General features: G+C 38.6%; 1 protein-coding gene across 1 annotated transcript in view; it reads right to left on the bottom strand.

Annotated features, from left to right (window-relative positions):
- Positions 1–24,307, bottom strand: part of LOC103203338 (cystathionine gamma-lyase) — a 31,241-nt gene extending 6,934 nt beyond the window's left edge. Inside the window, exons 1-9 of the mRNA XM_007948322.2 lie at positions 24,140–24,307; positions 20,498–20,579; positions 17,011–17,106; positions 15,338–15,447; positions 10,249–10,380; positions 6,761–6,818; positions 6,039–6,116; positions 5,033–5,185; positions 492–613 (exon numbers count right to left, since the gene is read on the bottom strand). Of these exons, the coding sequence (XP_007946513.2) occupies positions 492–613; positions 5,033–5,185; positions 6,039–6,116; positions 6,761–6,818; positions 10,249–10,380; positions 15,338–15,447; positions 17,011–17,106; positions 20,498–20,579; positions 24,140–24,307 (999 nt within the window). The remainder of the gene's footprint in view (positions 1–491; positions 614–5,032; positions 5,186–6,038; positions 6,117–6,760; positions 6,819–10,248; positions 10,381–15,337; positions 15,448–17,010; positions 17,107–20,497; positions 20,580–24,139) is intronic.
- Positions 24,308–27,767: the final 3,460 nt, after the last annotated feature.

The raw sequence follows: 27,767 nt of genomic DNA, 5'->3' as shown, positions 1-27,767 counted from the left end.
TGAAAAACAATGCATTTGAATATGCCATGTCTCACAAACTGATCGTACGCAGTGTGTAGACAATTAAGCAAATGAACACATTCAGATGTCTGCTATTGTGTCATTATTGTTTTGTGCCCCATTTCCCAACATGATGAATTTCATGATAAAAAGGTTTATTAGTGCAACCTGCACATATACAAACATTAATCTGGGTAGAATGGGTGAGAGAATGAACTGCTATAAGAAAGTCTTAGGAGGTCCCTGAGTGGTGCAAGAGGTTTGTGTTCAATTGCTAACTTAAAAGTTGGTGGTTTGAATGCACACAATAGCGCTGTGGAAGAAAGGCCTGGCAGACAGCTTCCATTAAATTGTAGACAAGAAAGCCCCAAGGAGGTGTTCTACCCTGTATAGAGTTGCCATGGGATTAAATTGACTCAACAGCAACAGGTTTGCTTTGGTCCAAAGAAAGTCTTACTTCTGCAATTTTAAAACTTATTTTGAAAGTTTACCTTTAAACTCTTGAGGAAAGTCTCGGCATGCTGAAGAGAGCCCTTAATATAGAAGGAGATCATCCCTGGGCACCCTGTGCACTGACGCTTCGCCAACTCATGCTGTGGGTGAGAGGGTAGTCCTGTAGCCAAGGAATAATAAAAGTCTTACTTCAGCATCAAGCATATACTTTCAGGGGAAAAAAATGTCACTGTTCACTTAAGTAAACTGCAAATAAGCCTCAAAATGAGGACTACTCCTCACGTATCAACAACTTCACTATCAGACATTTCACATTTACAATAGCAAAAACTCTGTGGTAGTTAAGGTCATGTGTCAACTTGGCTGGGCCTGGTTTTGAGTGACTGGGCTGCTGGATGTAGTTATTCCTCATGATGACACTGGTAATCACCTCCATGGTGGAATCTACTGGAGCAGTAATAGCTGCCTTGGGGATGTGGTTTGTTTCCAGTATATGGGAAGACAGTTTTGAGAAAGGTCTCTGAGGTTTCTGACACCCTTGGACCCTGCATGTAACAGAGTCTTTATTCAGCAGCCTGCCATGCTGACTGCCAGTCTTGGGAACTGTTTCTAAACTTGAACTAGTGGCCTGCCTTGTTGCTTAATAATTTTGGCACTGTGCCATTTTATTTGTTACTCTTGGATTTGTCAGTCTCAGCTCTCAGCAGCTGGCTGAGTTAAGAGAAGCTTCCGGCTCCAGTGGGCCAGGAGCAAGAGGCAGAGCTGAAGCCCAAGGTTGAGGGGCCTTCACCGAGCCCCAAGGACTGACACTTTGCCAAAGGGGCAGGGAGGCCACATCTTCTGACTTCCTCTAACCCTGTAAGAGGAAGACAGAATCACCACCAGCAGCCCAAGGCCTATCCCTGTGAGGCCAGACACGATGCCTCCCTCCAGACCTTTCACCAACCCTTAAACCAACCTTTCGTCCTTCAGCACCCACTACCTGCCTGCTGGGTTCAATAATTCACTGCAGTGGCCACACAGAACTCACAGATTATGGGGTTTATTAGGGAAGCACCAGGCTACAATTCAAGTTTAGGAACACATTCAGTCTCTCAGCCAACAGTTTCTCTCAGTCTCTCTCCCAACAGCGCGTGTCTCTCAATCTCTCTCCCAGCACCACGTGTCTCTCCGTCTCTCTCCCAGCAGCATGTTTTCTCTCCGGAGCACATTTCTCTCAGCAGCAAGACTTTCTCAGCCAGCAGTCAGAGAGACTTCTTCTGCCTCTGTTGTTGTTGTTGTTACGTGCCGTTGAGTCGGCCCCGACTCATAGCGACCCCTCTTTGGGTTTCCGAGGCAGTATCACTACGGAAGTAGGATTGCCCGACCTTCCTTCCGAGGAGTGGCTGGTGGGTTTGAACCGCCAGCCGTCTGGTTAGCAGGCAAGTGTCTTAGCCACTATGCTACCAGAGCTCCCCTTCTGCCTCTAGGAGCCTCCTTTTGAGCCTGGCAGAGTGGCCAAACTAACCAATCATAAAGTCAGAATTCCAAGCACCTGAGAGAGAATGAACTTCCTAGACATTGCTTTGTGCCACTCTCAACAAAAATACCCCAGGTGGATAACTAATAATCAGGAGCTCCTCAGTTGCTCACAGCAAATTCTACCATGGAGTTTACAAAGACTTAGGGCTAGAAAAGCCATACCATGTAATTTACTACACCGCACACTTTGAACTTGGACTTCTAGCCCCCTACATTGTAAGAGAATAAATCCGTTTATGTTAAACCCATCCATTTGTGGTATTTTCTGTTACAGCAGAAATAGAGAACCAAAACATCTACTATCCAACTATTTTGCACATTTACAACATATGGCTGGCAGTAATGAACACCAAGTTGTGAAGCGAGAGCAACACTGGCTGGGATAGTTAAGGTTATGTGTCAATTTGGCTGCCCATGATTCTTGGAGGTTTGGCAGTTACATAATAATGTAATTTTGCAGCTATATAATGGTATAGTCTTCCTCCATTTTGTGATTTGATATGTTTATCCTTCATTTTTGCATAACTCTGATTGTCAATAATGACCTGGTCTTTGGAACTTAACCATGTTGATAAGAAGTGGGTGTACTCACATTTGACTACTTGTTCTGGCCCCTAGCTATTTCTCTAGCTTCGTGTTGACTCATCTTTTCTACCCTCAGCCTGCTCTAGCCACACAGCTATCTTTCTACCAATGGCACCACACTTTCTTTCATTCTTAGGACTCTGCACATGAACATTCCTTTTAACCTACAATACTTTCTGCCCTGGCCACGCTCCTTGTAAATTTAGTTTATAATTATGTCCTTCTGTAATTTCTTGCTTTTCTAATATACTGGACTAGCTCCATAGGGAGAAATCTGTTTATTATCATGCTAATAACTAGACCCCAGTTCCTAATACAAGCCTATTTCATTGTTGATATGTAATAAACATTTGTTGACTCAATCTGAAATGCCTCACGAATACCCTTCTACCAAACACTCCCCATTCTGTGGGGTCCAGCTCAAACTAGTTTTTCTTTCCTCCATTCAAACAACTCTTCACATTGAGTGTGTATACCAAAAACCAAACTGACTGCTATCAAGTTTATTCCACTTCATAGTGACCATATAGGACAGAGAAGTTGATTCCAATTCATGGTGACTACAAAGGACAGAGCAGAACTGCCCTCATAGGGTTTCCAAGGCTGTAAATCTTCACAGAACCAGACTGCTTCATCTTTCTCCCAAATCGCTCATCTTTTAGTTAGCAGACAAATGCCTTAGCCACTGTGCCACCAGAGCTCCTTTAGAGCACATATGATGTTAGGTGCCACTGAGTCAGCTCTGACTCATAGCAACCCTATGTATAACAGAACTAAACATTGCCCGGTCCTGTGCCAGCCTCACAATACTTGCTATACCTGAGCCCATTGATGTAGCCAGAGCACATATAGTACATTTAATATCCTATGTGTTTCTACCTTGGCTTATCTAGGTTCCTTGAGGGTAGGAACCAGTCTTAATTCTCCTATACAACCAAGAGCACATGGCTAAATACCCCAACAGAATCTAAAATAGTTACTTACTTAGGTATTTAGAATTGTTGTTGTTGTTGTTGTTTGCCGTCGAGTCGGCCCCGACTCATAGCGACCCCTCCTTGGGTTTCCAAGGCAGTATCACTACGGAAGTAGGATTGCCCAACCTTCCTTCCGAGGAGTGGCTGGTGGGTTTGAACCGCCAGCCTTCTGGTTAGCAGTCAAGTGCCTTAGGCACTATGCTACCAGAGCTCCTATTTAGAATACCACAGTTTAAAAGGCTGAAGAAATAAATTCAAAGAGTCATATGTAAGCTCTGGTAGCATAGTGCCTAAGGCACTTGACTGCTAACCAGAAGGCTGGCGATTCAAACCCACCAGCCACTCCTCTGAAGGAAGGTTGGGCAATCTACTTCCATAGTGATACCGCCTCAGAAACCCAAGGAGGGGTCACTATGAGTCAGGTCTGACTCAACGGCACATAACAACAACATGTAAATCTGCTAATTATTTCCTCATATGCATTTCTAGAAGCTGGGGGAAGTGAAGGATTCTAAAAAGAATTCTCTTCAGGAGAATTTACTGAGTACCTATCAAGTCTCAATTTGGGATAAACCTTTCTGAGATAAAAGTTACAGCTAACTCAAAATAACAGATTGACAAGATCATTACAAGCAAATCAACTGGAAAGTACAATCAATGATGCAGTCTGGGAACAGATGCAAATATATACAAGAATATGGTCTGTAACCACAACCACCCCCCCAAAAAGAATGGCTTCCCGACTCCATCTTGTCTGGTCCAGCCTGTAAGAACTACAAGCCATTTCCCCTATCTCCCCAGTCACATATTCCCCCTGCTCCCTCCTGTCATGTATTAACCACCTTCCCTGTAATGTATTAGCCCACCCTTAGAATAGTTTCAAGCCATAAAGCTTGTTAATGGCAGTGTCTTATCAGAGCGCTACCAAGTCTGAAACCAGTCACATAGCCCTCCATTCCGAGTCATGTAGCCCCCATCCTCAATTTCTCAAACTCAGGTATAAGTATCACTGCAAAGTGGAAGACAGTTAGTGGTCATCTTGGATCCATTCCAGCCTGCCAGCACTAGATGCTGAATTGCTAGCAACATTTGTAAGCCTGCTGTCTCTGCCTTTATAATCCTCTCTCCCTATTATTTTGTTTCTCTTCTGAATAAACATTCATGTCTCTGACTATGCCTCCTGAAAAGTTTTTTGGACTCTTGCTACCTACTCAGGAGGAAGCTGGGAAAATTCCTGTAACAACAAGCTTTAGATTAGCTTACTAACATCCAAGCATCCACTAGACAATAGGCAACTCAAGGCCTGAGACCATGTCTATCTTCTTCATTACTCAGCTCACCATAGTGCCTGACACAGCAGTGTTTGATAATAAATGAGCAACAGGAAATTATATGAAAAGCACCCAAATTTCAGATAAATGCTATGTAAATAGGATGTTTAGAATAATCCTTAAAATTCTAGTCAAAGGCATGTCTGCTTAGAAATCAGATTAACATACCAGGATAAAGAACCTTTTCTACCCTGGGATTAGATTCCAGAAACTGAGCAACTGCCATTCCATTTTCAAAATGCTTATCCATTCGGACTTGAAGAGTCTTTAGACCTCGATTGCAAAGGTAACAGTCAAGAGGTGATGGAACCGCTCCAAGAGCTGCAAAACAAACACATCCTAGATTAGTTTTAGGGAGAAGGTAACCAGAAAAATGTGACCCCTCTTTCATTATTATGAGTTTGATTTTCAGAAGGAATAATTAATGTATCAAATCAGAAGCATAAGAATGAAGCATAAAACACACTTAGAGAAACATGCTTTAAAATGGGAGAAGGGACGAATGTACCAAAATGAAGTACAACATTCATAAGACACTAAATACAAGCACTTGCATTCTACTTCCAAAAAATCAGTCACTGAAAACTATGGTGCAAAGTTCTACCCTGACACACATAGGGTTGGTTGCCTTAAGTCAGAATAAACTTGATGAGCAACTGCTTTTTTGTTTTTGTTTTTAATATAAACATAAATATAGGGTCTTTTCAAATATGACATCAATAGTCGCTTCACATATTCTATAATTTAATGAAATAGCGTAGTACACATGGATCTACCTTGCATTTCTTTGAAAAAGTGTTACAACATAAAGAGAAAAACAGCCATTCGGTTCCTATTGTTACTAAATGTTCTTCCCAACATTCTATTCAGGCATATGTACTTCTTCCTACTTTTTATACAGAAAACAACATACATCAACTAAGAAATTTTAGTTTCTCTCTTCAGTGTCCTTTTTTGTTACTTTAATATCTATTTCCTAGAAGAGTATTTTCATTTTTAATTATGTCCTTATCTGACCTATCTCTCAATTTCAAATTTCTTCAAATAAACCCATACCCTTACTTGAGAAAAGTCCACCAATATAAACAGGAAATAGTATTTAGACATTACATTAGAAGTGTAAATATCAACGCTATTTGTGAGCATAGGGGGAATCTGAGTTTTTAATACTTACAGTTTTGCAAGAAACGGAGCCTGTTATGCAGATTCTCAGAATTAACAGACACTAAGCCCATTACAACATCACTGTGGCCTGAAACAAAACAATCAAAAAAGTTAAGTTAAAAATAGTTTGTTTATACTTAGTTTTATTATTTTTTCAAAAAAGAGCTTTTCCTTAAAAGTTCTCAGAGCAAAAATCCTATAAAATAAAGCTAATTCAATTCAATAATAGCAAAAGCAATACATTAAACAAAATAAAAATCATATAAATCATATAAATGCTTCTTTTTAAGTCATCATCCAGTTAAAAATATAACCTTTTATATTAAATTTTCATCTTCTTATAAAAAATGAGAATGGTTTTCTCTAAGTGAAGTACTATATTTAATCTGAATATTTTTCTTTCCACGAGGCACAGAGAAAATCTGAATAATAATAGATGAATAAACCAAAAAAACAAACTCACTGCCACTGAGTCGATTCTAACTCATAGGGACCCCCATTGGGTTTCCAAGGCTGTAAATCTTTACAGAAGCAGACTGCCTCATCTTTCTCCCTTGGAGCAGCTGGTGGGTTTGAACAACTGCCCTTCTGCTTAGCAGCCAAATGCCTTAACCACTCCACCACCAGAGCTCCTTAATAATAGACGAAAAAGGACCAAAATGTCAAGCCCTGTATTATTTTTCATCTACCCATGGAAAAGAATGTTCAAAGTGTAGACTGTGTCTATCTTACCATTCATGTATTTTGTTGCTGAATACATGCAAATATCAGCTCCCAGAGACAAAGGCCGCTGAAAGAGATGAGATATTTTATTTTAAATGAAAAGCCATTTGAAAACATGCTTTCAAAATTTTTTATTATTAGTATTTCATATTAGAAATTCTCATTCCAATCAGTACTATGTTTTCAAAACTAAATACACCTTAAAAATTTCTTAAAATATTATCTTCCTCTTTTCTCCCCCCTAACAAATATAAATATGGAATATTGGATTCAATATTCAATAGGCAGACACAGTATATGGAAAGAGCAGACAGACCCAGGTCAACAAGTCTCCTGAACTTGTTTACATAGAGTCCCTAAGTTTACTACCTGCAGCAAACACGTTGGTATCTTATGACCCATTGAGCACACAGTTTATGTAAACACTATTATATCACTACGGAAGTAGGATTGACCAACCTTCCTTCTGAGGAGTGTTGGGCAATCCTACTTCCGTAGTGATACTGCCTCGGAAACCCAAGGAGGGGTCGCTATGAGTCAGGTTTGACTCGACGGCACATAACAACAACAACAATTATGTCAGTTAGATTAAAACTAATTTTAGTCATTTAAACCAACAATATATGCTGTGATTATTCACACTTGGTTTGCCAAGATCTTGACTTTTAACTATTCTTTTACTATATAACTTTGACAAGTGTAAAGTCAGTTACAAAGAAATTCATTTGGCTTGTTTACCCAATTTTTCTGCTTCTTAAAATGTCTTTGTTTACCTCAAATAATCAACTTATTCATTAAACAATTTATCATCGACATCTTTCCTTTTACATCATCTTTAAAATAGTATTATTGTGTGTGTGTGTATAATTGTGTGTGTGTTTGGAAGCATTTGGAAACACATACACTAGAAGAGTCTTTGGAAGGTATTAGTGTAAGGTGGCTATACAATCTTTTCATTTAGGGGGTTTAAAAACAGGATGTTTTAAGTTAGGTATTGCCCAAAGTGTTCTCTACATATGTGTTTGCTCATCTCTGGGGTCAAACTAGATGACATCTGAAACCTTTTCTGGCTTCAACATTCTTCACATTCCATGGCCAAAACGGAAGGGGGTGGGGCTCGACAGCAATCATCTCTTCATCTCTGTATGTGCCAAGAACCATGCTAAATACTTTATGCAACTCATTTGAGTACTGCACAAAATACTTCCCTCTGTACTTCTTTTATGACCCTCATTGTACAGGTGAGAAAAAAAAGAGACTGAGAGAAATGAAATGATCATGTAAATGAAAAACCTGGTAGAATGAGAATTCCACCTAGACTGCCTGACCTTGAGGTACTCCTATGAAACTTTGCACTGGTCTGCCCATTTTGTCTTTTGTGAGACTCACAGAAGGTTTCAAAGGCAAAGGGCAGGGATAGAAGAGAAAGCATTGTTTCCATGAGGGTAAGACAAAGAGAGGACCTTTTCAGGAAAATAGATGCTTTGAGAAACCAATATACATGGTAAACAAGTGGTTACTAAGGGATGGTATGGTTTTGATTAATTCAGCTGGAATGACTCCAAACTGAAATGAAGTTAAGTTCTGATCCCTGGCATAAGGAATACGATGTGGGTTTCAGAAAGGCAGAAAAACCTGGACCTATTTTAGGGATGGTAACAGGAGAAAGAGGGCCAGGCCCAATGAGTAACCTGGGCAGGCCCAGGCTAAAAAATGCCTATGTTCTCTTTGGGAGTCCACAGGACTCACTGTGACTCAGCTAAAGAGAGTTTTTGATATACGAGCTGACCTAACATAAACAGCAGACAGGTTAGGGAGCTGCAATAAAGAATCCAAGAGTGAAAATCACCTGGAACAAACACATGATGCCAGGGGATTTTCACTTGGAAACAGACTGCATTACCATCTAAGAAGCAGTAAAAGATACATCGTAAGCCACAGGTAGATGGTTGGTGAAGCTTCTGAATACAATGTAGTTAGGAACTATGTTTCAGGAAAGGAAAATAAAATATGGTAGTGCCTTCTGAAGAAATGGAGGAAGGTGAAGAACAAGATTACCCCAACTGACCATGGAGTCTTCCAGTCACAGGGGGGCAGAAGCTTGGGCCAATTTCAGGACCCATACCAGAAGGGGGAAATGTAAACAATTGTGCTTGTAAACATCTGCCTAATTGAAGAACCGGACATGAGGTAGGGCTTCAGGAAGTCTGAAGAATGAAGATGAACTACAGGAAGGGTATTAGGAGTGACTATAAGGTACAGGCAGGAAGAAAAGAACTGGGAGAAGGTAAATTCTACCAAGAAAAGGAAACAGCTAGGTCATCCAGAAGAGCGGGAAAAAAAACAAGCAGGAAAAGGCAGACAACAGGTCAACCACAGACAGATCCCAAAACCACCTACCAAAAGGAGAAAAACAGGAAGGAGGTGGAATCAGGGGAAAAGGAAAGGAATGGAAGGTACATAGGAGGCTCAGGGCAGTGTATGTAGAAGGGAAAAACTATACACTGTGAAACCTGTGATGGGCAGAACTCGTTGGGACTGCTGTGTTTTCTGGGCCTTGCAAGTTTTCTGCCTTCGGCAGGGTACAGTCCTACTTCTTTTCCATTGCTCGTTTTAGTGAAAAATATTTGAGTTTTCCTTCTCTGAAATGTTTCAGCTTTATACAGATTCAGCTTTTGTAGATTTTACTGTATATACAGCTACAATATGAAAAATTATGGGAATTCAAAATACAAATAAGACAAAGATGCACAGGGCTGTGTATAGCCTACGGGGCACTGAGGGAAAAGAAGGGAAGAGAAAAGGAGAAATAATATATGTGACATATACTGAGATGTCATTGGGTATAACTTTTCTTTTCTTTTTATTTGTAAGAAGTTTAGCCAGGTTAAAAAATATATACAAGCATAAGTAGTTAAGATGTGACTAAAAAACAATATGACTGATTTCAAACAATACCAAAACTAAAAACCAAACCCACTGCCATCAAGTTGGATCCGACTCACAGCGACCCCTCCTTGGGTTTCCGAGGCAGTATCACTATGGAAGTAGATTGCCCCATCTTCCTTCTGAGAAGTGGCTGATGGGTTCGAACTGCCAGCCTTCTGGTTAGCAGTCAAATGCTTTAGGCACTATGCCAGCAGAGCTCCCTCAAACAATACATAAGCATCCAAATCCCCACTATAGGTAAGGCATCAGCAGATGCAATGACATAATAATTCTTCAGAGACTACATATCCTAAGAGAACTTGAAAGCTTTAATTGAGAGAAGATTTGAAAAACATATAGCACCACACAAAATATTAACATTTGACTAAAGAGATATTAACTAATAGTAGAAAAGATCCCAACTTAATTCTTTGTGTCATCGACAATTATGATTACATTCATGACTTGGATAATGCTTTTAACGTAAATGAGTCCTTCCTTTCCTAACTACAAGTATCTATGTAGTCTACCAATCATGACAAAACATATACATATATATTTTCACTTACTTGGAAATATGCTGACATAAAAGTATTATCCACGACCAAGATAATGTCTCCATGTTTATGGACAATATGTGCACAAGCTTCAATGTCAATCATCTTCAAGATAGGGTTTGTAGGAGTTTCAAGCCAAACAAGCTAAAAATAATTCAATACATAACAATAATTTATACAAATACACATCTCAAACATATATCCCATATATTTTAATAATTTGGGGGCTACATTATAAAATGAAAATAAGGATTTTGAAGATGTAAGGCTTAAATCTGAATTCTGGCCTCTTCCACAAATTTCTGAAAGGCCATAGCTAAGTAATTTACCCTCTCTATTCCTCAAATTCTTCATCTGCAAATAGCATTGATAATATTTACCTCATATAGTTATCATAAAGATAAAATGAAATAATATACATATAAGCAAAAAAATGCTAAAGTTAATTATTGTAATTCTATTCCGTAACAAACAGGATGTGTATTACAGAGATATGTTTCAGGATTTGGAATTTTGTTCTCAAAGATAAACATCACAGACTGTATAAGTATACATCCCAGAGCTTTCATTAAATAGAATTAACCCTATGATGACAAAAATATCCTTGATATTAATTTAAATAACTCTGACATACGATGTTGTGTGCTGTCGAGTTGATTCCAACTCATAGCAACCCTATATGACAGAGCAACCCTATATGACAGATTTCTTTCCCAGGCTGTTAATCTTTACAGAAGTAGGTCACCAAGTCTTTTCTCTTGCAGAGCCTCTGGTGGGTTTGAGTCAAACTTTTGGTTAGCAGCTCAGTGCCTAACCACTGCTGCACCAGGGCCCATTTGTGATGTATTTGTTGTTGTTGTTGTTGTTGTTGTTAGGTGTCATTGAGTCGGTTCCAACTCATAGCAACCCTATGTACAACAGAACAAAACAGCGCCCAGTCTTGCACTTTCTCATACTCATTGCTCTGTTTAAGCCCATTATTACACCAATTGGGTCAATTCATCTCATTGAGGGTCTTCCTCTTTTTTTGCTGACCCTCTATTTTACCAAGTATGCAGGGACTGGTCCCTCCTGATAACATGTCCAAAGTACATGAGAAGAAGTCTTGTCATCCTCACTTCTAAGGAGCATTCTGGCTGTACTTCTTCCAAGGCAGATATGTTCATTCTTCTGGCAGTCCATGGTTGCAAAAAGGGCAAGGAGGCCACATGTTCTGACCTTCTCTAATCCCACAAGAGGAAGACAGAATCAGTATCAATAGCCCAAGGCCTATTCCTGCAAGGCCAGCCATGCTACTTTCCTCCAGCTCTTTCTCCAACCGTTCCTCCCAAAGCACCACCACCTCTTTCCTGGGTTCGATAATTCGCTGCAGTGGCCACACAGAACTCACAGATTATGGGGTTTATTGGGGAAGCACCAGGCTACAATTCAAGTTCAGGGAAAAAAAAAAAAATGCTCAGTCTTTCTCCCAGCCCACCGTCTCTCAGCCAAGTCTCTCACAGTCTCTCCCGCAGCAGTGCATGTCCCTCAGTGTCTCAGCAATGCATGTCTCTTGCGTCCCTTTCCCAGCAGCATGTGTCTCTTTCAGGAGCACGTGTCTCTTTCAGCAGCATGTCTTTCTCAACCAGCAGTCAGAGAGAGTTCTGCCTCTAGGAGGCCTCCTTTTGAGTTTGGCAGAGTGGCCAAACCAACCGATCATAACAACAGAATTCTAAGCACCTGAGAGTGAACCTCCCATAACATTGCGTTGTGCCACACCCAACAGAAATAATCCAGGTGGATAACATTTACAATCAGGAGCTCCTCAGTTGCCCATTCCACCACCGAGTTTACAATGACTTATGGGTAGAAAAGCCATACTGAGTAATTTACTGCAATGGTATATTCAATATTCTTCACCAATACCATAAATGAAAGGCTTCAATTCTTCTTCAGTCTTCTCTATTGATTGTTCAACTTTCATGTGCAGGAGGAAATTGAAAATACCAAGGCTTGGGTCAGGCACACCTGAGTCCTCAAAGTAACATCTTTGACCTTTAATATTTTAAGAGATCTTTTGCAGCATATTTGCCCAGTGTAATACATCCTTTGACTTCTTGACTGCTGCTTCCATGAGGGTTTATTGTGGATCCAAGTGAAATGAAATCCTTGACAATTTCAATCTTTTCTATGATTATCATGATGTTGGCTTATTGGTCCAATTGTGAGGAATTTTTGTTTTCTTTATATTTTAGTGTAATCCATACTGAAGGTATAGTCTTTGATCTTCATTAGTAAGTGCTTCAAGTCCTCCTCACTTTTAGCAAGCAAGGTTGTATCATATGCATATTGCAGGTTCTCATAAGTCTTCCTCCAAATTTAATGCTGTGTTCTTCATACAGTCCAGCTTTTTGGATTATTTACTCAGCACACAGATTGAATCAGTAGAATACACCCTAAAGTTTTCATTAAAGAGAATATCCCTAAGATGACAAAAATATCCTTGGTATTAACTTAAATAATTCTGATGTATTGTTGTTGTGTGCTGTCAGGTTGATTCTGACTCAGTAATCCTATGTGGCAGAGTAGAACTATCCTATGTTGTTGTTGTTATGTGCTGTTGAGTTGGACCCGACTCATAGTGACCCCTCCTTGGGTTTCCGAGGCAGTATCACTACAGAAGTAGATTGCCCCATCTTCCTTCTGAGGAGTGGCTGGTGGGTTTGAACCACCAGCCTTCTGGTTAGCAGTCAAGTGCCTTAGGTACTATGCTACCAGAGCTCCCGAACTATCCTATAGGGTTTCCTAAAGGATACATCCCTGACACACACCTTTCCTGATTTTAAACCAAAAAATATCCCCTTTTTCTGTTCGAACAACTGCCTCTTGGTCTATAAGTATGATGCAGTGTCCTGGGATTCCCATATTTCCCAATGTCATCCATAACTTGTTGTGATATACACAGTTGAATGCCATTGCATAGTCAATAAAATACAGATAAACATCTTTCTGTTATTCTCTGTTTTCAGCCAAGATGTAGTGATATTAGCAATGATATCCTTTCTTCCATGTCCTTTTTGGAATCTGACTTGAATTTCTTGCACTTCCCTACTGATGAACTGCTGTAACCATTTTTTAATTATCTTCAGCAAAATTTTATGTGCTACACACTATAAAACAATGTACCTGGGACTTGAGGAAGAGAAGTTTTACAGTGAAGGAGAGAAGTGAAACACATACAGAAAATATGGCTACAGCTCATTTAAGAAAGGGACTGTACATAGCCAGGACTCAACTCTAATGGCAAAGAATAAAGAAAAGAAGAGAATCCTATTTGTTAAACAAATGCCACTGTATTGAATTACAGTATCTATAACATTATTTTTAAAAAGAACAAAACAAATATTTTTTTCTATTAGCTGCTCTGATGATGCAGTGGTTAAAGCAATTTGGCTGCTAACCAAAAGGCTCATGGTTCAAACCCACCAGCTGCTTCACAGGAGAAAGATGTGGTAGTCTACTTCCATAAAGATTTACAGCCTTGGAAACCCTTTGGGACAATTCTACTCTGTCCTATAGGGTCGCTATGAGTCGGTATAAACTCAATGACAGTAGGTTTTTTTTTTTAATTAGTTGTATAAATGGGCAAAAGATCCCATTTAATACTCTGGTTCTACTCTAGTTTAACTATAGAAAAGTGAAAGCCAAAAAAAAAAAAAAAAGAAAGCTCACTGCCATTGAGTTGAATCCAACTCATAGTGACCCCCACTGGGTTTCCAAGGCTATAAATCTTTATGGAAGCAGATTGCCTCATCTTTCTTCCTCTGAGCAGCTGGTGGGTTAAAACCACTGACCTTCTGGTTAGCAGTCAAATGCCTTAAACATTACACCACCAGAGCTCCTTGTGGAAAAGTAAGGTGGTTAAAATATTGTATATTCTATAAGATCTTGACTTATTTAAAGAACCCATAAAAATTATTCCTGAATGAGAATTTACTAATCCCACTGACAATAAATAAGTAATAAAAACAAAGGAAGTTTTACACAGACTTCTTACAAATTCTACCTCAGATGAGGAGCCAGATATTACAGGAATATTAAATCTAGACAGTAAACGGTTACTATCTAAAATTCTGTTGACAAGGCTGAATATTTACTTTCCTCCCTTAGGCTCAAAGCAACTATTTTATAACTGTCTTTCCCCTCAAGTAACATAAACAAGTGCCTTTCAAAACAAACCTGAATCACCCAAAGCTTGCCCCAGTGTTAACATCCAAAGTAATTCTTTGTACTCAAAAAGATTTTTCACTTTTTTAGCAACCACTGCAACAAAATCTTGAGTGCAATTCAAACATTTTAATCATTAGTAAAATGCTGGAAAGGCTGCTTTACAAAAGACACTGGTCCCTCTTGTACACATTCAGAATTTAAATGAGGTCTCAAGAAAGAATATCACATATGCCTTTCACTGAGACACAAAACACCTTCCGGTGGCATACAAGCTTCCCAGGACAGAGGCCTAAGATTGCTTGTGCCCCATTCTTCTAACTCTGATTTTGCTGAAGCATTCCCTTGAATCCTTAAAATGCCACTGTGCATAGGGTTTAGGGGCTTGGCAAACTTCCTTTTCTGTAACCCCATCTCTGGGAAAACTTCTGGTTACCAATTCTAGCTCAGTAAAGCAGTTAAGAATTGCATCCTCTCTGCTAACAAATGTTTTAACAATTATTATATATCAGGTAGTGTACTAAGCATTTAATATGCATTATCTCATTTAATTTTCACAACCACCTTCCATAAAGCAAGTAAGAGAATACTCATTTTCTAGGTGAAAAAGTAAGACTTTGGTTAAATAATTCACCCAAAATAATATAGTATGATAGACAATTAGGGTTTCAATTCTACTCTGGAATTCAGCTACATAACAATTAGGCTTTATTGCCTAGAAGATGCCAGATCTATCTTAATCTTGTTGATCAATTCCAAAGGCTTTTAAAACAACAATTGTTATTCAGATTTAAATTTTATCCTGTATAACTTAAATTATATCCTGAAATAAATAGAAATTATGAAAACAGAACATTATAGGGAATACAGACAAACATGAAAATTAACTGAATACCTTGGTTTCTGGTGTAATTGCTGCCTCTAGCAATTTGGTTTTGGAACAGTCAACGAAAGAAATTTTTAATCCAAATTCAGATGCCACCTGGCTGAAGTATCTGTTGGTACCTGAGGCAGGAGAGAATCAAATAAAATGGAACACTTTATACTATATTAAGAAATGTTTGTTCCCAACAAGTATAAGCACTTTTTAAATAAGAAATTCTCAATGCTCAAGAAAAACACAACTAAATGCAATTTTACTTTGGTTAACTAGTTTGGTTGTCCTGCATAGTAAAAAATATAAGGCTTGGATTTTAAACTGAAAGTCCAAGAGTTAAATAAAACACACCTGTTATCCACAGCAAATGGCATGGAGCAGAATATGTTTCTCAAAACACAGAATCTCTACTATTCACATTAAGGGGTAAACTCCCTGAAACATTAATGTTCTTATTAACAATTTCACCCTAGTATCCAAATCTAAAATAAATGAACCAATGTCTATAAAATGTTCAAAATAAATTTTTCTTCTGCATAGACTTTGGTAATAGAAAGGAACTGGTTATATTTCATTGTACTTTCTCAATCTCTTTGTTATGCTGCTCTGAAAGCTTTAACAGATAAAATGAGACAATGTAAAACAAATTACTAGATTTTTAAATTGAAAGAAGACAAATCAATTAAATTAGAATGACTTGTTTTATAAACACTGCTTTGGATTTAATTTTTATACATGCAAATTTAAATTTCAATAAAAACTTAATATTGATAATTTAATTTAAAAAGTTAATAATCAAAAATACACTGGACTTTTCATATTATATAGACCAACCCTACTTAATATGAGATTTGATAATAAATATAAGAATTATTAAAATACAAAGCATACATTTTCTTAGAGAGAGAGAAGGATCAATAGAAGAGAGTCTATTCCTCAAAAAACGTACAGATTTCACATTTTGTTCAGAGAGGAGATAATAAAATAACATTCAAGAAGCCACATTTTTATTATCTGGGAAAGTCTGGAGTATGTGTATATATTTACAAAATTCTTTGCTGTTGTGAACATGAAAATCAATCTTGCTTAAAAGTATGTGGAAGCTGTTTTCTCTACTCACTATTCTAAATGCTCTTTAGGATGGAAGTTCTTAACTGTGAAGTCATGATGGGTTTCAAGGTGTCGATCTATGAGGCCCCTGAAATTAAATGCTCAGTGTTGTGTGTAGTCAAGTACATTTTCCAAGAGAAAAGGCTCATAGCTTTCAACAGATTTATAAAATGTTCCCTGAAACAAGGAAGAAAGAAAAAGAAAGAGAAAAGAAATGCAGGTAGGGTTAAATTCTTTAAGAATGGCCAGTATTATGGTTCATCTTTATTTTAAATTACACTAGAACCCTCTCTTCTGAACATTATATCCTATAGAGCAGAATGTGTCTTAAAGTTTATCAAGTCTTATTATCTCATTCCAGAAGAATTTTCAATGAAATCCATATTAAGCAACCTCTTCTTATGAGCATGGATACTAAGCATTTATGCTCCACTTTTGCCAAGTCTAAGCCAGCATTGAAGTACCCATCACACTTTTAAAAGACAATAAACAATCAACAATACTGGTAACATTATTAATATAATTCAAAACTCACTTTATTTTCTTTATCAGTTGACATATGAACAAGAAGAATCACCTACCTCCATATACATCATCCATGCAAATAATTTGGTCTCCTGCTTTTAAAAGATGGGTGATAGTCATAGTAGCTGCTAAACCTGAAGCAAATGCCAAACCTGAAAAAAATTTTAAAAAGTTAGAATAACCCAAAAGTCACACTTATTGGAGGTTTAGTATAGAGTTCTCACCTTCCATACAGAATACTAAGTCTCAATTCGCTCATGCACAGGCCTCATGTTTTGAGGCCCTCATGCATAGCAGCTACCCATCTGTCATGGAGGCTTGCATGCTGCAATGATGCTGAACAAATTCCAGAAGAGCTCCCAGACTAATGTGAACTAGGAGGGAAAAAAGTCCTGGTGATCTATTTCCGCAAGTTAGGGGCGGAGGCGGCAACAGCAAACAGCAACATTGTTAAAATAAAAATAAAATAAATGCTTGCATTTATCCCCCTCTTTCTGCTGATAGGAGAGCCATCACTTGAGTCTCCACATATCACCTGATTAATACGTTTACAGAATCTCCCTTCCTATTTCAAAAGTGAATTGGCTTTAAAGTGAAAAAATATGTGGGAAGACATTTTTGTGTTACATCAATTCTGCCTTGGTTATAACATTTCTCTGAAACAGAGGAAACAAAGCTTTAAGGAAGTCTGAGATAAAAGGCCAGCTAATTAAACTACAGTTTAAAAATACCAACACTAAAGAAATTTCAAACTTATGGAATGGAGCCAAGATATGATTTAGTCATTACTTATAAGGATATGCAACTCAGAAAATATTTCAACAAAACTTAAAATCAGAACTGAGATGTGGTTAATAAGTTTATATAATGATGATGGGCACTTAAAACTCTTATTTTCCATTCACTGCTTTGACATTGTCTCACATACTTTGATTGTTATCAGGAGGGATTAGTTCATGGAGAACAACATCATGTTGGGAAAAGTACATCAGCAAAAAAGAGGAAGACCCTCAATGAGATTAATTGACACCATAGCTGTAACAATGAACTCACACATAGCAATGATTGTGAGGATGCACAGGATGGGGCAGTGTTTCATTCTGTTCCATATACGGTCACTACGAGTTGGAATCAACTCAACGGCACCTAATAACAACTCTGATCTTATTTAGTATCATTTACTAAAAAGAAGAAGAAGATAAAACTATTGATCTCATCACATCCAGAGCAAAAGAGAAAGAAGGAAACCAAAGACTCAGAGAAGAAACTAATCTGTGGGACTAACAGTGTAAATGAACTATTGTCTCATGTACCCTGAGACAAAAAATAACTAGATGGTGCCCGTCTATCACTAATGACCATCCACCAGGGACACAACAGATGGATCCTGACAGAATAGGAGACAAATGTGGAACATAACTCAAAACTCTTAGAAAGTCAAGACTTACTGATCATGACCTGTTGAAACTAGTGGTCTCCCCAGGACTATTGTCCTGAGATACTCTTTAAATCTTGAAGTGAAACTACCCCAAGGTCACCTTTCAGCTGAATAACAGACTGGCTCATATAATAAAGAATATTACCAGTGGGTACTGCACACCTTCGAAAAATAATCTACATAAGACCAAATGGTTAACAATTACTCTAACTAAAGATAAAAGGGTAAAGGGAGAGGGAAGCCAGATTAATGGAAACAAAATATCCAGAATGGAATGAATGAGAATGTTGACATGTGAAAACTGTAACCAGTGTCACTGAGCAATTTGTGTAGTAGTAATTGTTAAATGGGAATCTAATTGGCTGTGCAAACTTTCACTGAAGATACAATAAAATTTCATTTAAATTTTTTTAAAAAGTATGAAAAAGATGATTTCACAGTGATCTGCTCCCTTAAAAAAAAAAAAAGAAAAATAAGATTTAAGTAGTTAATCTCTGAGGCACATTACCAAGGGCACATGGCTATTTAACAACACACCATGGTGCTAATCTCAGGCACAAATTATTTGAATGAATGAACCAGAGTATAAGAAAGTTTATATTCTTATAAGTAATGTTATAAAACTGAGTTAATGTTTATTTATACACACAGCTTTGGATGAAGAGGGTACTTACATGAATTCTAAGTGGTAAATACTGCCATTTTATCTCTTTTCATATTTGTTTTTACCTGATAATCACACTATGCATATCATACCAGCTGTGAGACCTTGAAGGAACTGTGGTAACACAATGGTTAAAGCATTCAGCTGCTAACCAAAAGATCAGTGGTTCAAAGCTACCAGCCATTCTATAGGAGAAAGATGAGGCAGTCTACTTCCATAAAGCTCTACAGCCTAGGAAACCCTATGGGGCACTTCTACTTTAACCTATAGGGTCCCTATAAATTGGAACTGACTTGATGGCAATTGGTTGGTTTTGGGTTTGGTGAGACCTTGGGCAAATGATTCAATGTTCTGTTCAATGTTTTATAGGAAGTAATCATAGTGCCTAAGGCACTTGACTGCTAACCAGAAGGCTGGCGGTTCAAACCTGCCAGCCACTCCTCGGAAGGAAGGTTAGGCAATCCTACTTCGTAGTGATACTGCCTCAGAAACCCAAGGAGGGGTCGCTATGCGTCGGGGCCAACTCGACGGCAAATAACAACAACAACAACAACAATCTTTATTTTAAGATCTGTTGGTGGTAGTTTAGTGAGTAGCCCCTGGGGTCTTAAGAGAGTACAAGCAGCCATCAAAGATGCAGTAATTGGTCTTTTTTCATCTGGAGCAAAGAAGAACGAATAAAACGAGACACATGGAAACAATGAGTCCAAGGGACTAGTGGACCATGTGAACCTCAGCCTACACAATCTGAGACCAGAAGAACCAAAAAAGGAGAGCTTCAATAGAGTGGGAGAGAGATGTGCAACAAAACTCAAAATCACAAAAAAAAAAAAAAAAGACCAGGATTACTGGTCTGATAGATGCTGGTGAAACTCCTGAGACTATGGCCCCCAGTCACCTACAGACCTGTAATTGAACTCACTCCCATGGCTTCCAGCCAAACAACAGAAAGCCATGGAAGGTGAACACATTGACACCAGGTAGGTAAACCCTTAGAATAATTAACCATGGGAGATCAGAAGGGCAGTATTTGCACAGGGAGCAGGATCAAAAGTCAGGAATGCATAGGAAGAAGGACACAGGGAAAAGGTAACCACAAGGAAGAAGTGAGAAGAAAGCTGCTACATTAGGGGATTGCAATCCATGTCATGAAACAAAATGTATGAGCTGTTGCATGGAAAATGAATTTGCTCTGTAAACTTCTACCCATATCACAATTAAAAAAAAAAAAAAAATTATGATCACAGCAAAGAAAACCCTATGCTGTTTTAGTTTTAGTAAGTCACACATCGGGTGGCCAAGAGTCAGAATTAACTTGATGGCAATTAATGACAACAATCTTTATTTTCTTTCAATTCTATATTCTGTGCTTTTATGATTTTCTCTACACATTTAAGAATGGGTTCCAGACTTTACAAATTTTGAAATAAAAATCACTTACTGTACTTAGCCCCATCCAGTGCTGCTACTGCCTTTTCCAAGCAATTCCTGGTGGGATTTCCAGAACGGCTATAGTCAAAACCCTGGAGAAAAGAAGCTAGAGTTCATCCTTCTTCTTCTTGTTGTTATGTGCTGTCGAGTCGGACCCAACTCAGAGTTCATCCTTAGAGATTTAAATTTAATATCTGAGTCCCAACACAGACATCTCCACAACTATCCTGAGGTTCATCCTCTCATAATGATCTTCTATTATTAGTCATGATATGTTTTGCCATTAGAGCCATGACAGTGTTATGGCTGTAATGATGTAGAAAGGCTCAGAAGTCAAACATACTGGATCACAATTCTGTGTCTGCCACTTAAGAGCTGAATGCCAATAGGTAAATTACTTAATCTTTTCAAGAATCAATCCCAGTATTTGTAAATGGGAATGATAACACCATATACTTTGTGAAACCGTTCTCGGGATAAAATAAGAAAATATATAATAAATTTTCTGATAATATCTGGCAAATGGTAAACACAAGGTAAATGAGTCTTCATCACTAGTATTCTTATTTTGTTAGACTCACCTTTACCCATTAATCTGGGAACATTAGGAAAAGGGGTATTACATGAGTTAACGGAGAATATAATCCCAACCTGTATTTCAATTCCTAAGAAATATGTAATAGTTTTGCTTAGCATGCAACAGGGAGGAAATGAACAGATTCTTCATATGTTCAACGTTCATAGTTTGGCTCTATAAACATGACCCCCAAAAAAGGGGGTAATTATACTTTTTAAAATTTGCATTATTATAGCTCCTTTTACATGTATGGCACTATACTTACTTGCTTATATAGACATCTTATTTAATCCTTATTACCTGCTTTGAGGAAACAGAAGCTAAATGCTATAGTAACCTAGGGTGTGTGAGAGCCAGAATTCAAACCCAGGATGTGAACACTGCCTAAAAGTCCTATAATTTTCTCCCCCTGCTTCATATAAATGAGTCCTTAGGTGATACAAACAGTTAAACATTAGGCTACTAACCAAAAGGTTGTCAATTCAAACCCATTCTGAGATGCCTTGAAAGAAAGGTCTAGTCATCTGCTTCTGAAAGGTCACAGCCATTGAAAACTCCATGAAGCACAGTTCTACTGTGAAACACATGGGGTCACTGCGAGTCAACAACTGGTGTGTGATTGAGTGTGTGTGTGTGTGTGTGTGTTATGTGCTTCATTTAACATATAATGAAACAGTAGCTATTGACTTTTTTCTTATTGAAAAGCTTCTATTAGTAATAATAGTAATACAAAAGAATGTTTGTTGCTTTGCTTCCTTGTTTTTGTCAAACTGAAAACCAAAATCAAAACTAAACTCATTGCTGTTGAGTCAATTCTGACTCATGGCAACTCTATAAGACAGAATAGAACTGCCCCATAGAATTTCAAAGGCTGTAATCTTTATAGAAATATATTGCCACATCTTTCTCTCATGGATTAGCTGGTGGGTTCAAGCCACCAAGCTTTTCGTTAGCAGTCAAGCATGTTAACCACTGAGCTACTAGCGTACCCTATCATACTGAATAGATATATCTTATAGAACTCCAGGATATACTCATCACATCTCACCATCACTTCTTTGCCATTACTTGCAGCTATACACTTCCAGACAGAAAAAAAGTGTTTGTATTCATATGGTGACTGCCACAGAAAAGTACCCATGTTTCTATAAATAGTTATGCAGACATTTAACTTTGTGGGAGCTCTGGTGGCGTAGTGGATAAGGAACTTGACTGCCAACCGAAGGTCAGCGGTTCAAACCAACCAGCTGCTCCGTGGAAGGAAGATGGGGTAATCTACTTTCATAAAAATTTACAGCCTCAGAAGCCCAATGTGGGTCGCTGAGTCAGAAACGACTTGATATAAGTTTTATTTAGCTTTGTAGAGGGGAAAAAAAGCATACTTGAAGGCTCAGTGGCAAATCTCAACTCTCAGGCCCATTCAATCACTTTCTAAAACGGACTACAAAACTAAAGAATTCTCATTCAACTCTTTACATCCACTTTAGTGCTCTTGATTGATTTTTTTTTAAAAGGTATCAGGCTTGGTCTTTTGGGTTTTACTAACCCTGGCAGCTTTATAAAAGCATTTAATAATTAATATCATGGCTGAATGGTTAACTTTTGTACTTAGTTTCAAAGTTTGGGCAGCATTCATTTAAACTTTAAATTTAATTTAAATTAAATCAGGAAAAACTGCATGCTTAGAAGACAGATCATGTACATACTTTGACTATGAAATACAGTAGCTAGGAGAATCCTAAACAAGCTATAGAAATGTCCTTCGATGTACCTCACAAAATAAAAGGCTAAGTCTAAGAATTTTTCTTATGGTCTCTTAGCTCAGAAGGGGAGTTCTGGTAGCATAGTATCTAAGGCATTTGACTGCTAACCAGGAGGCTGGCGATTCAAAACCACCAGCCACTCCTTGGAAGGAAGACTGGGCAATCTACTTCCGTAGAGATACTTCCTCAGAAACCCAAGGAGGGGTCGCTGTGAGTTGCAATTGACTCCAAGGCAGTGAGTTTGGTTTTTGTTTTTTTTTCCCAGCTCAGAAAAAGTGGTATCAGAATTCAAACCCAGATCCCCTACCCACATGATTTGTATATAGTCAATCACTATAAGCCATATTGCTTAAATGATGCAATGGGTTACATTATTGCTAACATCATCTGAGTTAGCACAGGGTAGCTTAGTGTCTTGAGTATGGGTGATTCGAGAGCAGGGTTTGAATTTCAGCTTTATCATTTACCAGCCATTGTGGCCTTAGGCTAGGTTACTTAACAACCTTATACCTCAGCTTTTTCATTGGAAAAAATGACAGTGTAGTTCTGACTAGAGTGGCTGTTAGGATTAAATGAGGTAACACATGTAATACAGGGGATGTAACACATATATGTATCTAGCACGTAATATGGGAAGAGCTCTGACTGCTAACCAGAAGGCTGGAGGCTCAAACTGTTTAGTAACTTTAATACCTAAATACAGCTACTGGGAACAATTTTAATTACCCTGAGATTATCAGACCCTGAGATTTTTTATCTGACTCTTTACTACTAATTTTTATAATTTTTGCTGCTAAAGGATAATTCTATAGGTGCTCTGGTGGTGTACTGCCTAAGGCATTTGACTGCTAATCCTAAGTCTGGCAGTTCAAACCTACCAGGCGCTCCACGGAAGGAAGATGGGGCAATCTACTTCAGCAAAGATTTACCGCCTCAAAAACCCAAAGGGGGTCGCTATGAGTCGGAATCCACTCGGTGGCAGTGAGTTTGGTTTGTTTTTTTAAAGGATAATCCTAGAACATTGTGTCCCTCAGTTTTCAACTGCAAATTTGCCAAAGTTACACGAATTTCAATCAAATCTCTTTGACAATTTGTACAAACTGTTCCTTCCAGTTTGGCTTATCAAAAGACGTCATCACTGGGTCATCCAATACAGAACTTTTCTGCAAGGAGGATAACAGGTATAGGAAATATCCTTTCAAGGTGCCTTTCTAACGTGTAAACCATATCATAAATTACTTGCGTGCCTATTTAATTCATAAGCCATCTCTCTTTTCCCACCCCACCCTGGACCGCCCCAGATCCTGCTCACCGAGTGCTGACCGGGTGCTCCCTGCTTGAACGTGGTGGACAGTGAGATAGGGGGCACTACAGCCTGAGAGCGCCATTGCTCTGGTTCCTGGCCCACATGGATGGCCTGCGTGGCGAAATGTTGGAAGCCAGGCAGGAAATCATGTGGAAAGTCGTCTTTTTTCTGCATGTTGAGCTGCGAATGAAAAAAAAAGAGAAAAGAAGCGAGGAAGAGGAAATTCGGAAACTGAGGAGTCAGGAGAGAGAGAAAAAACAGGAGAAAAGGGAGATCAGGGGCTCCAGCAGACCGACAGCGAACGCACAAAAACCGGATACCTAGGCTTTGGGGCTGAGACTTTATTTGCGGGCCTGGAGGGTTGCGGTCTCTGCCGGGCGGAGACATCTCAGTCCAATCAGCGGAGGACCCGACGCGGCCTCCGCTCCTTATTGGCTGGAAGCAGAGGCGTTGCCCGAAGCGTCGCCGCGACAGCTCTTCCCGGTGCTGAATGTGTAGTGAAGCTGGAGTTGGTAGGTCTACGTGGTGCCGAGATTTCTGAGTCCCGGCGCTGAGGAAGCTACTACTCTGGCTCCTGTGAGACACCCAGCCTTTTTTGTGACCTTAGGCCGTACGTTCGCCCGAGACATGGAGAAAGGCGGGCTTGGTGTCGAAACCAAGTAACTTGTTAACAGGCCACACAAACAGCCTCCTCCTCTTACTGCAGCCTGCGCCCCTGACCCGGCCACCCTTTGTTCTGAGAGCTGTGCTGACGGACGCAAAGGACAGGGTCAAATAAACCAAGTGGAGAATCGTTACGAAAACCATGGCCCGAGCTGCCAGATTTGCAGCTCGGATTCTCATTAACCTCAAGCAACCTGCCTTTTAAAGTACACTGAACTCTGTAATGACCCAGTGCTTGTGATGAATATGCGAGGGTCATATTCAAATAATAGCGAAGCTACTGTAGCGAGGACCTCTAAGCAGAACGAATGTAGCTTCCTAAAAGCTGTTCAAACATTGAAGTTTTTTCAAGAAGTGTCATTATCTTCTATTGAAGTACTATAAGACACTCTGAGGAAATAGTGTGGCTTTGAATAACTTGTTAGAGCCTCAAATCCTTACCACCACCACCACCACCCCCAAAAAAATGCATTCTTTGTTATAGGATTGGCAACAACATCCTTGTAGGAAAAAGGAAGCAGCCCTTGGTCACAATTTACCACTCACAGCCACCCAGATCACAAGGATCACTCTTTAAAAACAAACACCACAAAAATCTCCTTGTTCTTTGAACAGTCCAGACCTGGACCTACTTGGCATTGTGGCTATTTTCTATGCTAGGGAATTTAGGAATATTTCTATTCCTGAAAAGTATCAATGTAAAGATCTGAGGTTTTTATTAATTAATTAAGAAAAAGAATACTAAACAGATTAACAATTTACAGTTTGAAAGAAAGGTCTGAAAAGAAGGGATAAGGCAATTTGCTTTTGAAATTAGCTTCTGAGAAACTTACCCATGAAGCACTAGAGGAGCAGTGCCTAGGGCCTGTGAGTTTTAAAAAAACCTACAAAATTTTTATGCCTGGAAAAATATTATGGAGTCCAAAACACTACTAGAAATTAATACATATTTAATAATTTAATTAATGTTTTCAAATGTGTGTGTGCAAAACATTGTCAACTACAATTCAGCTCAACTGAAGCAGAAAACCCACGGCAATCTAGTTTATTTGGACTCATAGCAACATTGTAGGACACACTACAGCTGTCCATAGAGTTTCCAAGTTTGTAAGTCTTTACTGAAGCAGACTGCCTCATCTTTCTCCTGGGGAGTGGCTGATAGGTTCAAACCCCCAACCTTTTGTTTAGCAGCCAGTGCTTTAACCACAGTGCCACCAGAGCTCTTAGCTCACCTATATATGGGTATATTTTTTGATGTGATATGGCACTTAGGGTGAAGGGAAACAAAAACAATCCTGATTAGTTTACTTCCTAGTATTTGTTGAGAAACCCTGAGTTATATAAATATGGATATTTTCATTAGTGTTAGTGTGATAAAAGATTGCTAAAAAGATGACCACAGTGTAAATGCCCAAAATTAGAATTTTTTATCCCATAAATGGGAGCTCTGGTAGCATAGTGGCTAAGGCACTTGACTGCTAACCAGACGGCTGGCAGTTCAAACCCACTAGCCACTCCTCGGAAGGAAGGTTGGGCAATCCTACTTCCGTAGTGATACTGTCTCGGAAACCCAAGGAGGGGTCGCTATGAGTCAGGTCTGACTCGACGGCACATAACAACAATAACAACAACAACAAATTGAGAAAGCTTTATTAGATAACAGCATAGTTATATCTATCAATAATTTAAAATACTCATCTCTATGATTCATAAATTTCACTTTTAAGAATGTATCTTTCAGATGTATTCCTACATGCATGCAAGACCAGCAAGGGTGTTCCTTGTACCAATATTTTTATGGAAAAAAATTACCCATCCCTAGGACACTGTTCAATCAGTTATGGGTATAGCCATGTGATGGTTACAATGCACCAAGAAGGGGAAGGAGATAATATATGTGCTCGTACATTAGGTCACTAATTTCTAAGAGAAGAAAACTAGGCGCAAAGCAATATATATTTTATGTTTCTACTTTTTCAAAACAATATAAACTAGTGAAATATTTTTAGTAAGTTATGTATGATTTAGTATGTATAACATTATTCTGGAGTACACAAGGAACTATTTGGATGACCATGGGTTTGCAGCAGAAAGGTGATTTTCTTTGTATTGTATGCCCTTTGTGTTGTTCATGTTTAATAGCATGGGCATATATTACTTTTTCAATAATAATAATGACAAAAATACCTAATTTAAAGTTGAGCACATTACTTAAAAAATTTTTAAGTGAATATATAATAGCTATTTTTAAATACTGTAAATGTTATACAGTTTGGATGTGTGCTAATGCATCATGTAAGTTGACTTGTAAACGCAAAACAGCATTATCATAAAACACTTACTGAAAAACTATTCATTCTTTTTGGAAATGGAACCAACGAAAGGCAGATATTTTAGAGGAAATAGAAAACTCATTTTTAAAATTTCTTTACTATTTACTCCTTTTATAAAATATCTAATGGATTATTATTTTCATAATACTTAATACTGTCAAGGGAGCTCTGGTAGCATAGTGCCTAAGGCACTTGACTGCTAACCAGAAGGCTGGCGGTTCAAACCCACCAGCCACTCCTCGGAAGAAAGGTTGGGCAATCTAGTTCCGTAGTGATACTGCCTTGGAAACCCAAGGAGGGGTAGCTATGAGTCGGGTCTGACTCGACAGCACATAACAACAACAACAACAATACTGTCAAAATGGCATTGAATTTCTTGCATGTATACACAAAGATTTCATTAAAGTCAGGCTATAGATGAAGATATCATGACTGATTAACAAAAATGGCACAGTATGGACCTGGAAGGAATGTCCATATGCTGTATTATTATTGTCAAGCATAACCGTAGGCAATGATTAGTGATCCACAGTTGTCTCAATTAAGAACTCGTGTTGTAACCTCTTCCTCTCTCTCCCTAAAATAAACCCCCTTCTCTTAATTCCATTGGCAAAAGCCTAAGTAAGAACAGAAATTTT

The sequence above is a fragment of the Orycteropus afer genome, unplaced genomic scaffold, assembly GCF_000298275.1.
Source record: "Orycteropus afer afer isolate SDZICR_OR568_19922 unplaced genomic scaffold, OryAfe1.0 scaffold00213, whole genome shotgun sequence".
Classification (NCBI taxonomy): Eukaryota; Metazoa; Chordata; class Mammalia; order Tubulidentata; family Orycteropodidae; genus Orycteropus; species Orycteropus afer.
This window is presented reverse-complemented; position numbering and strand designations above follow the sequence as displayed.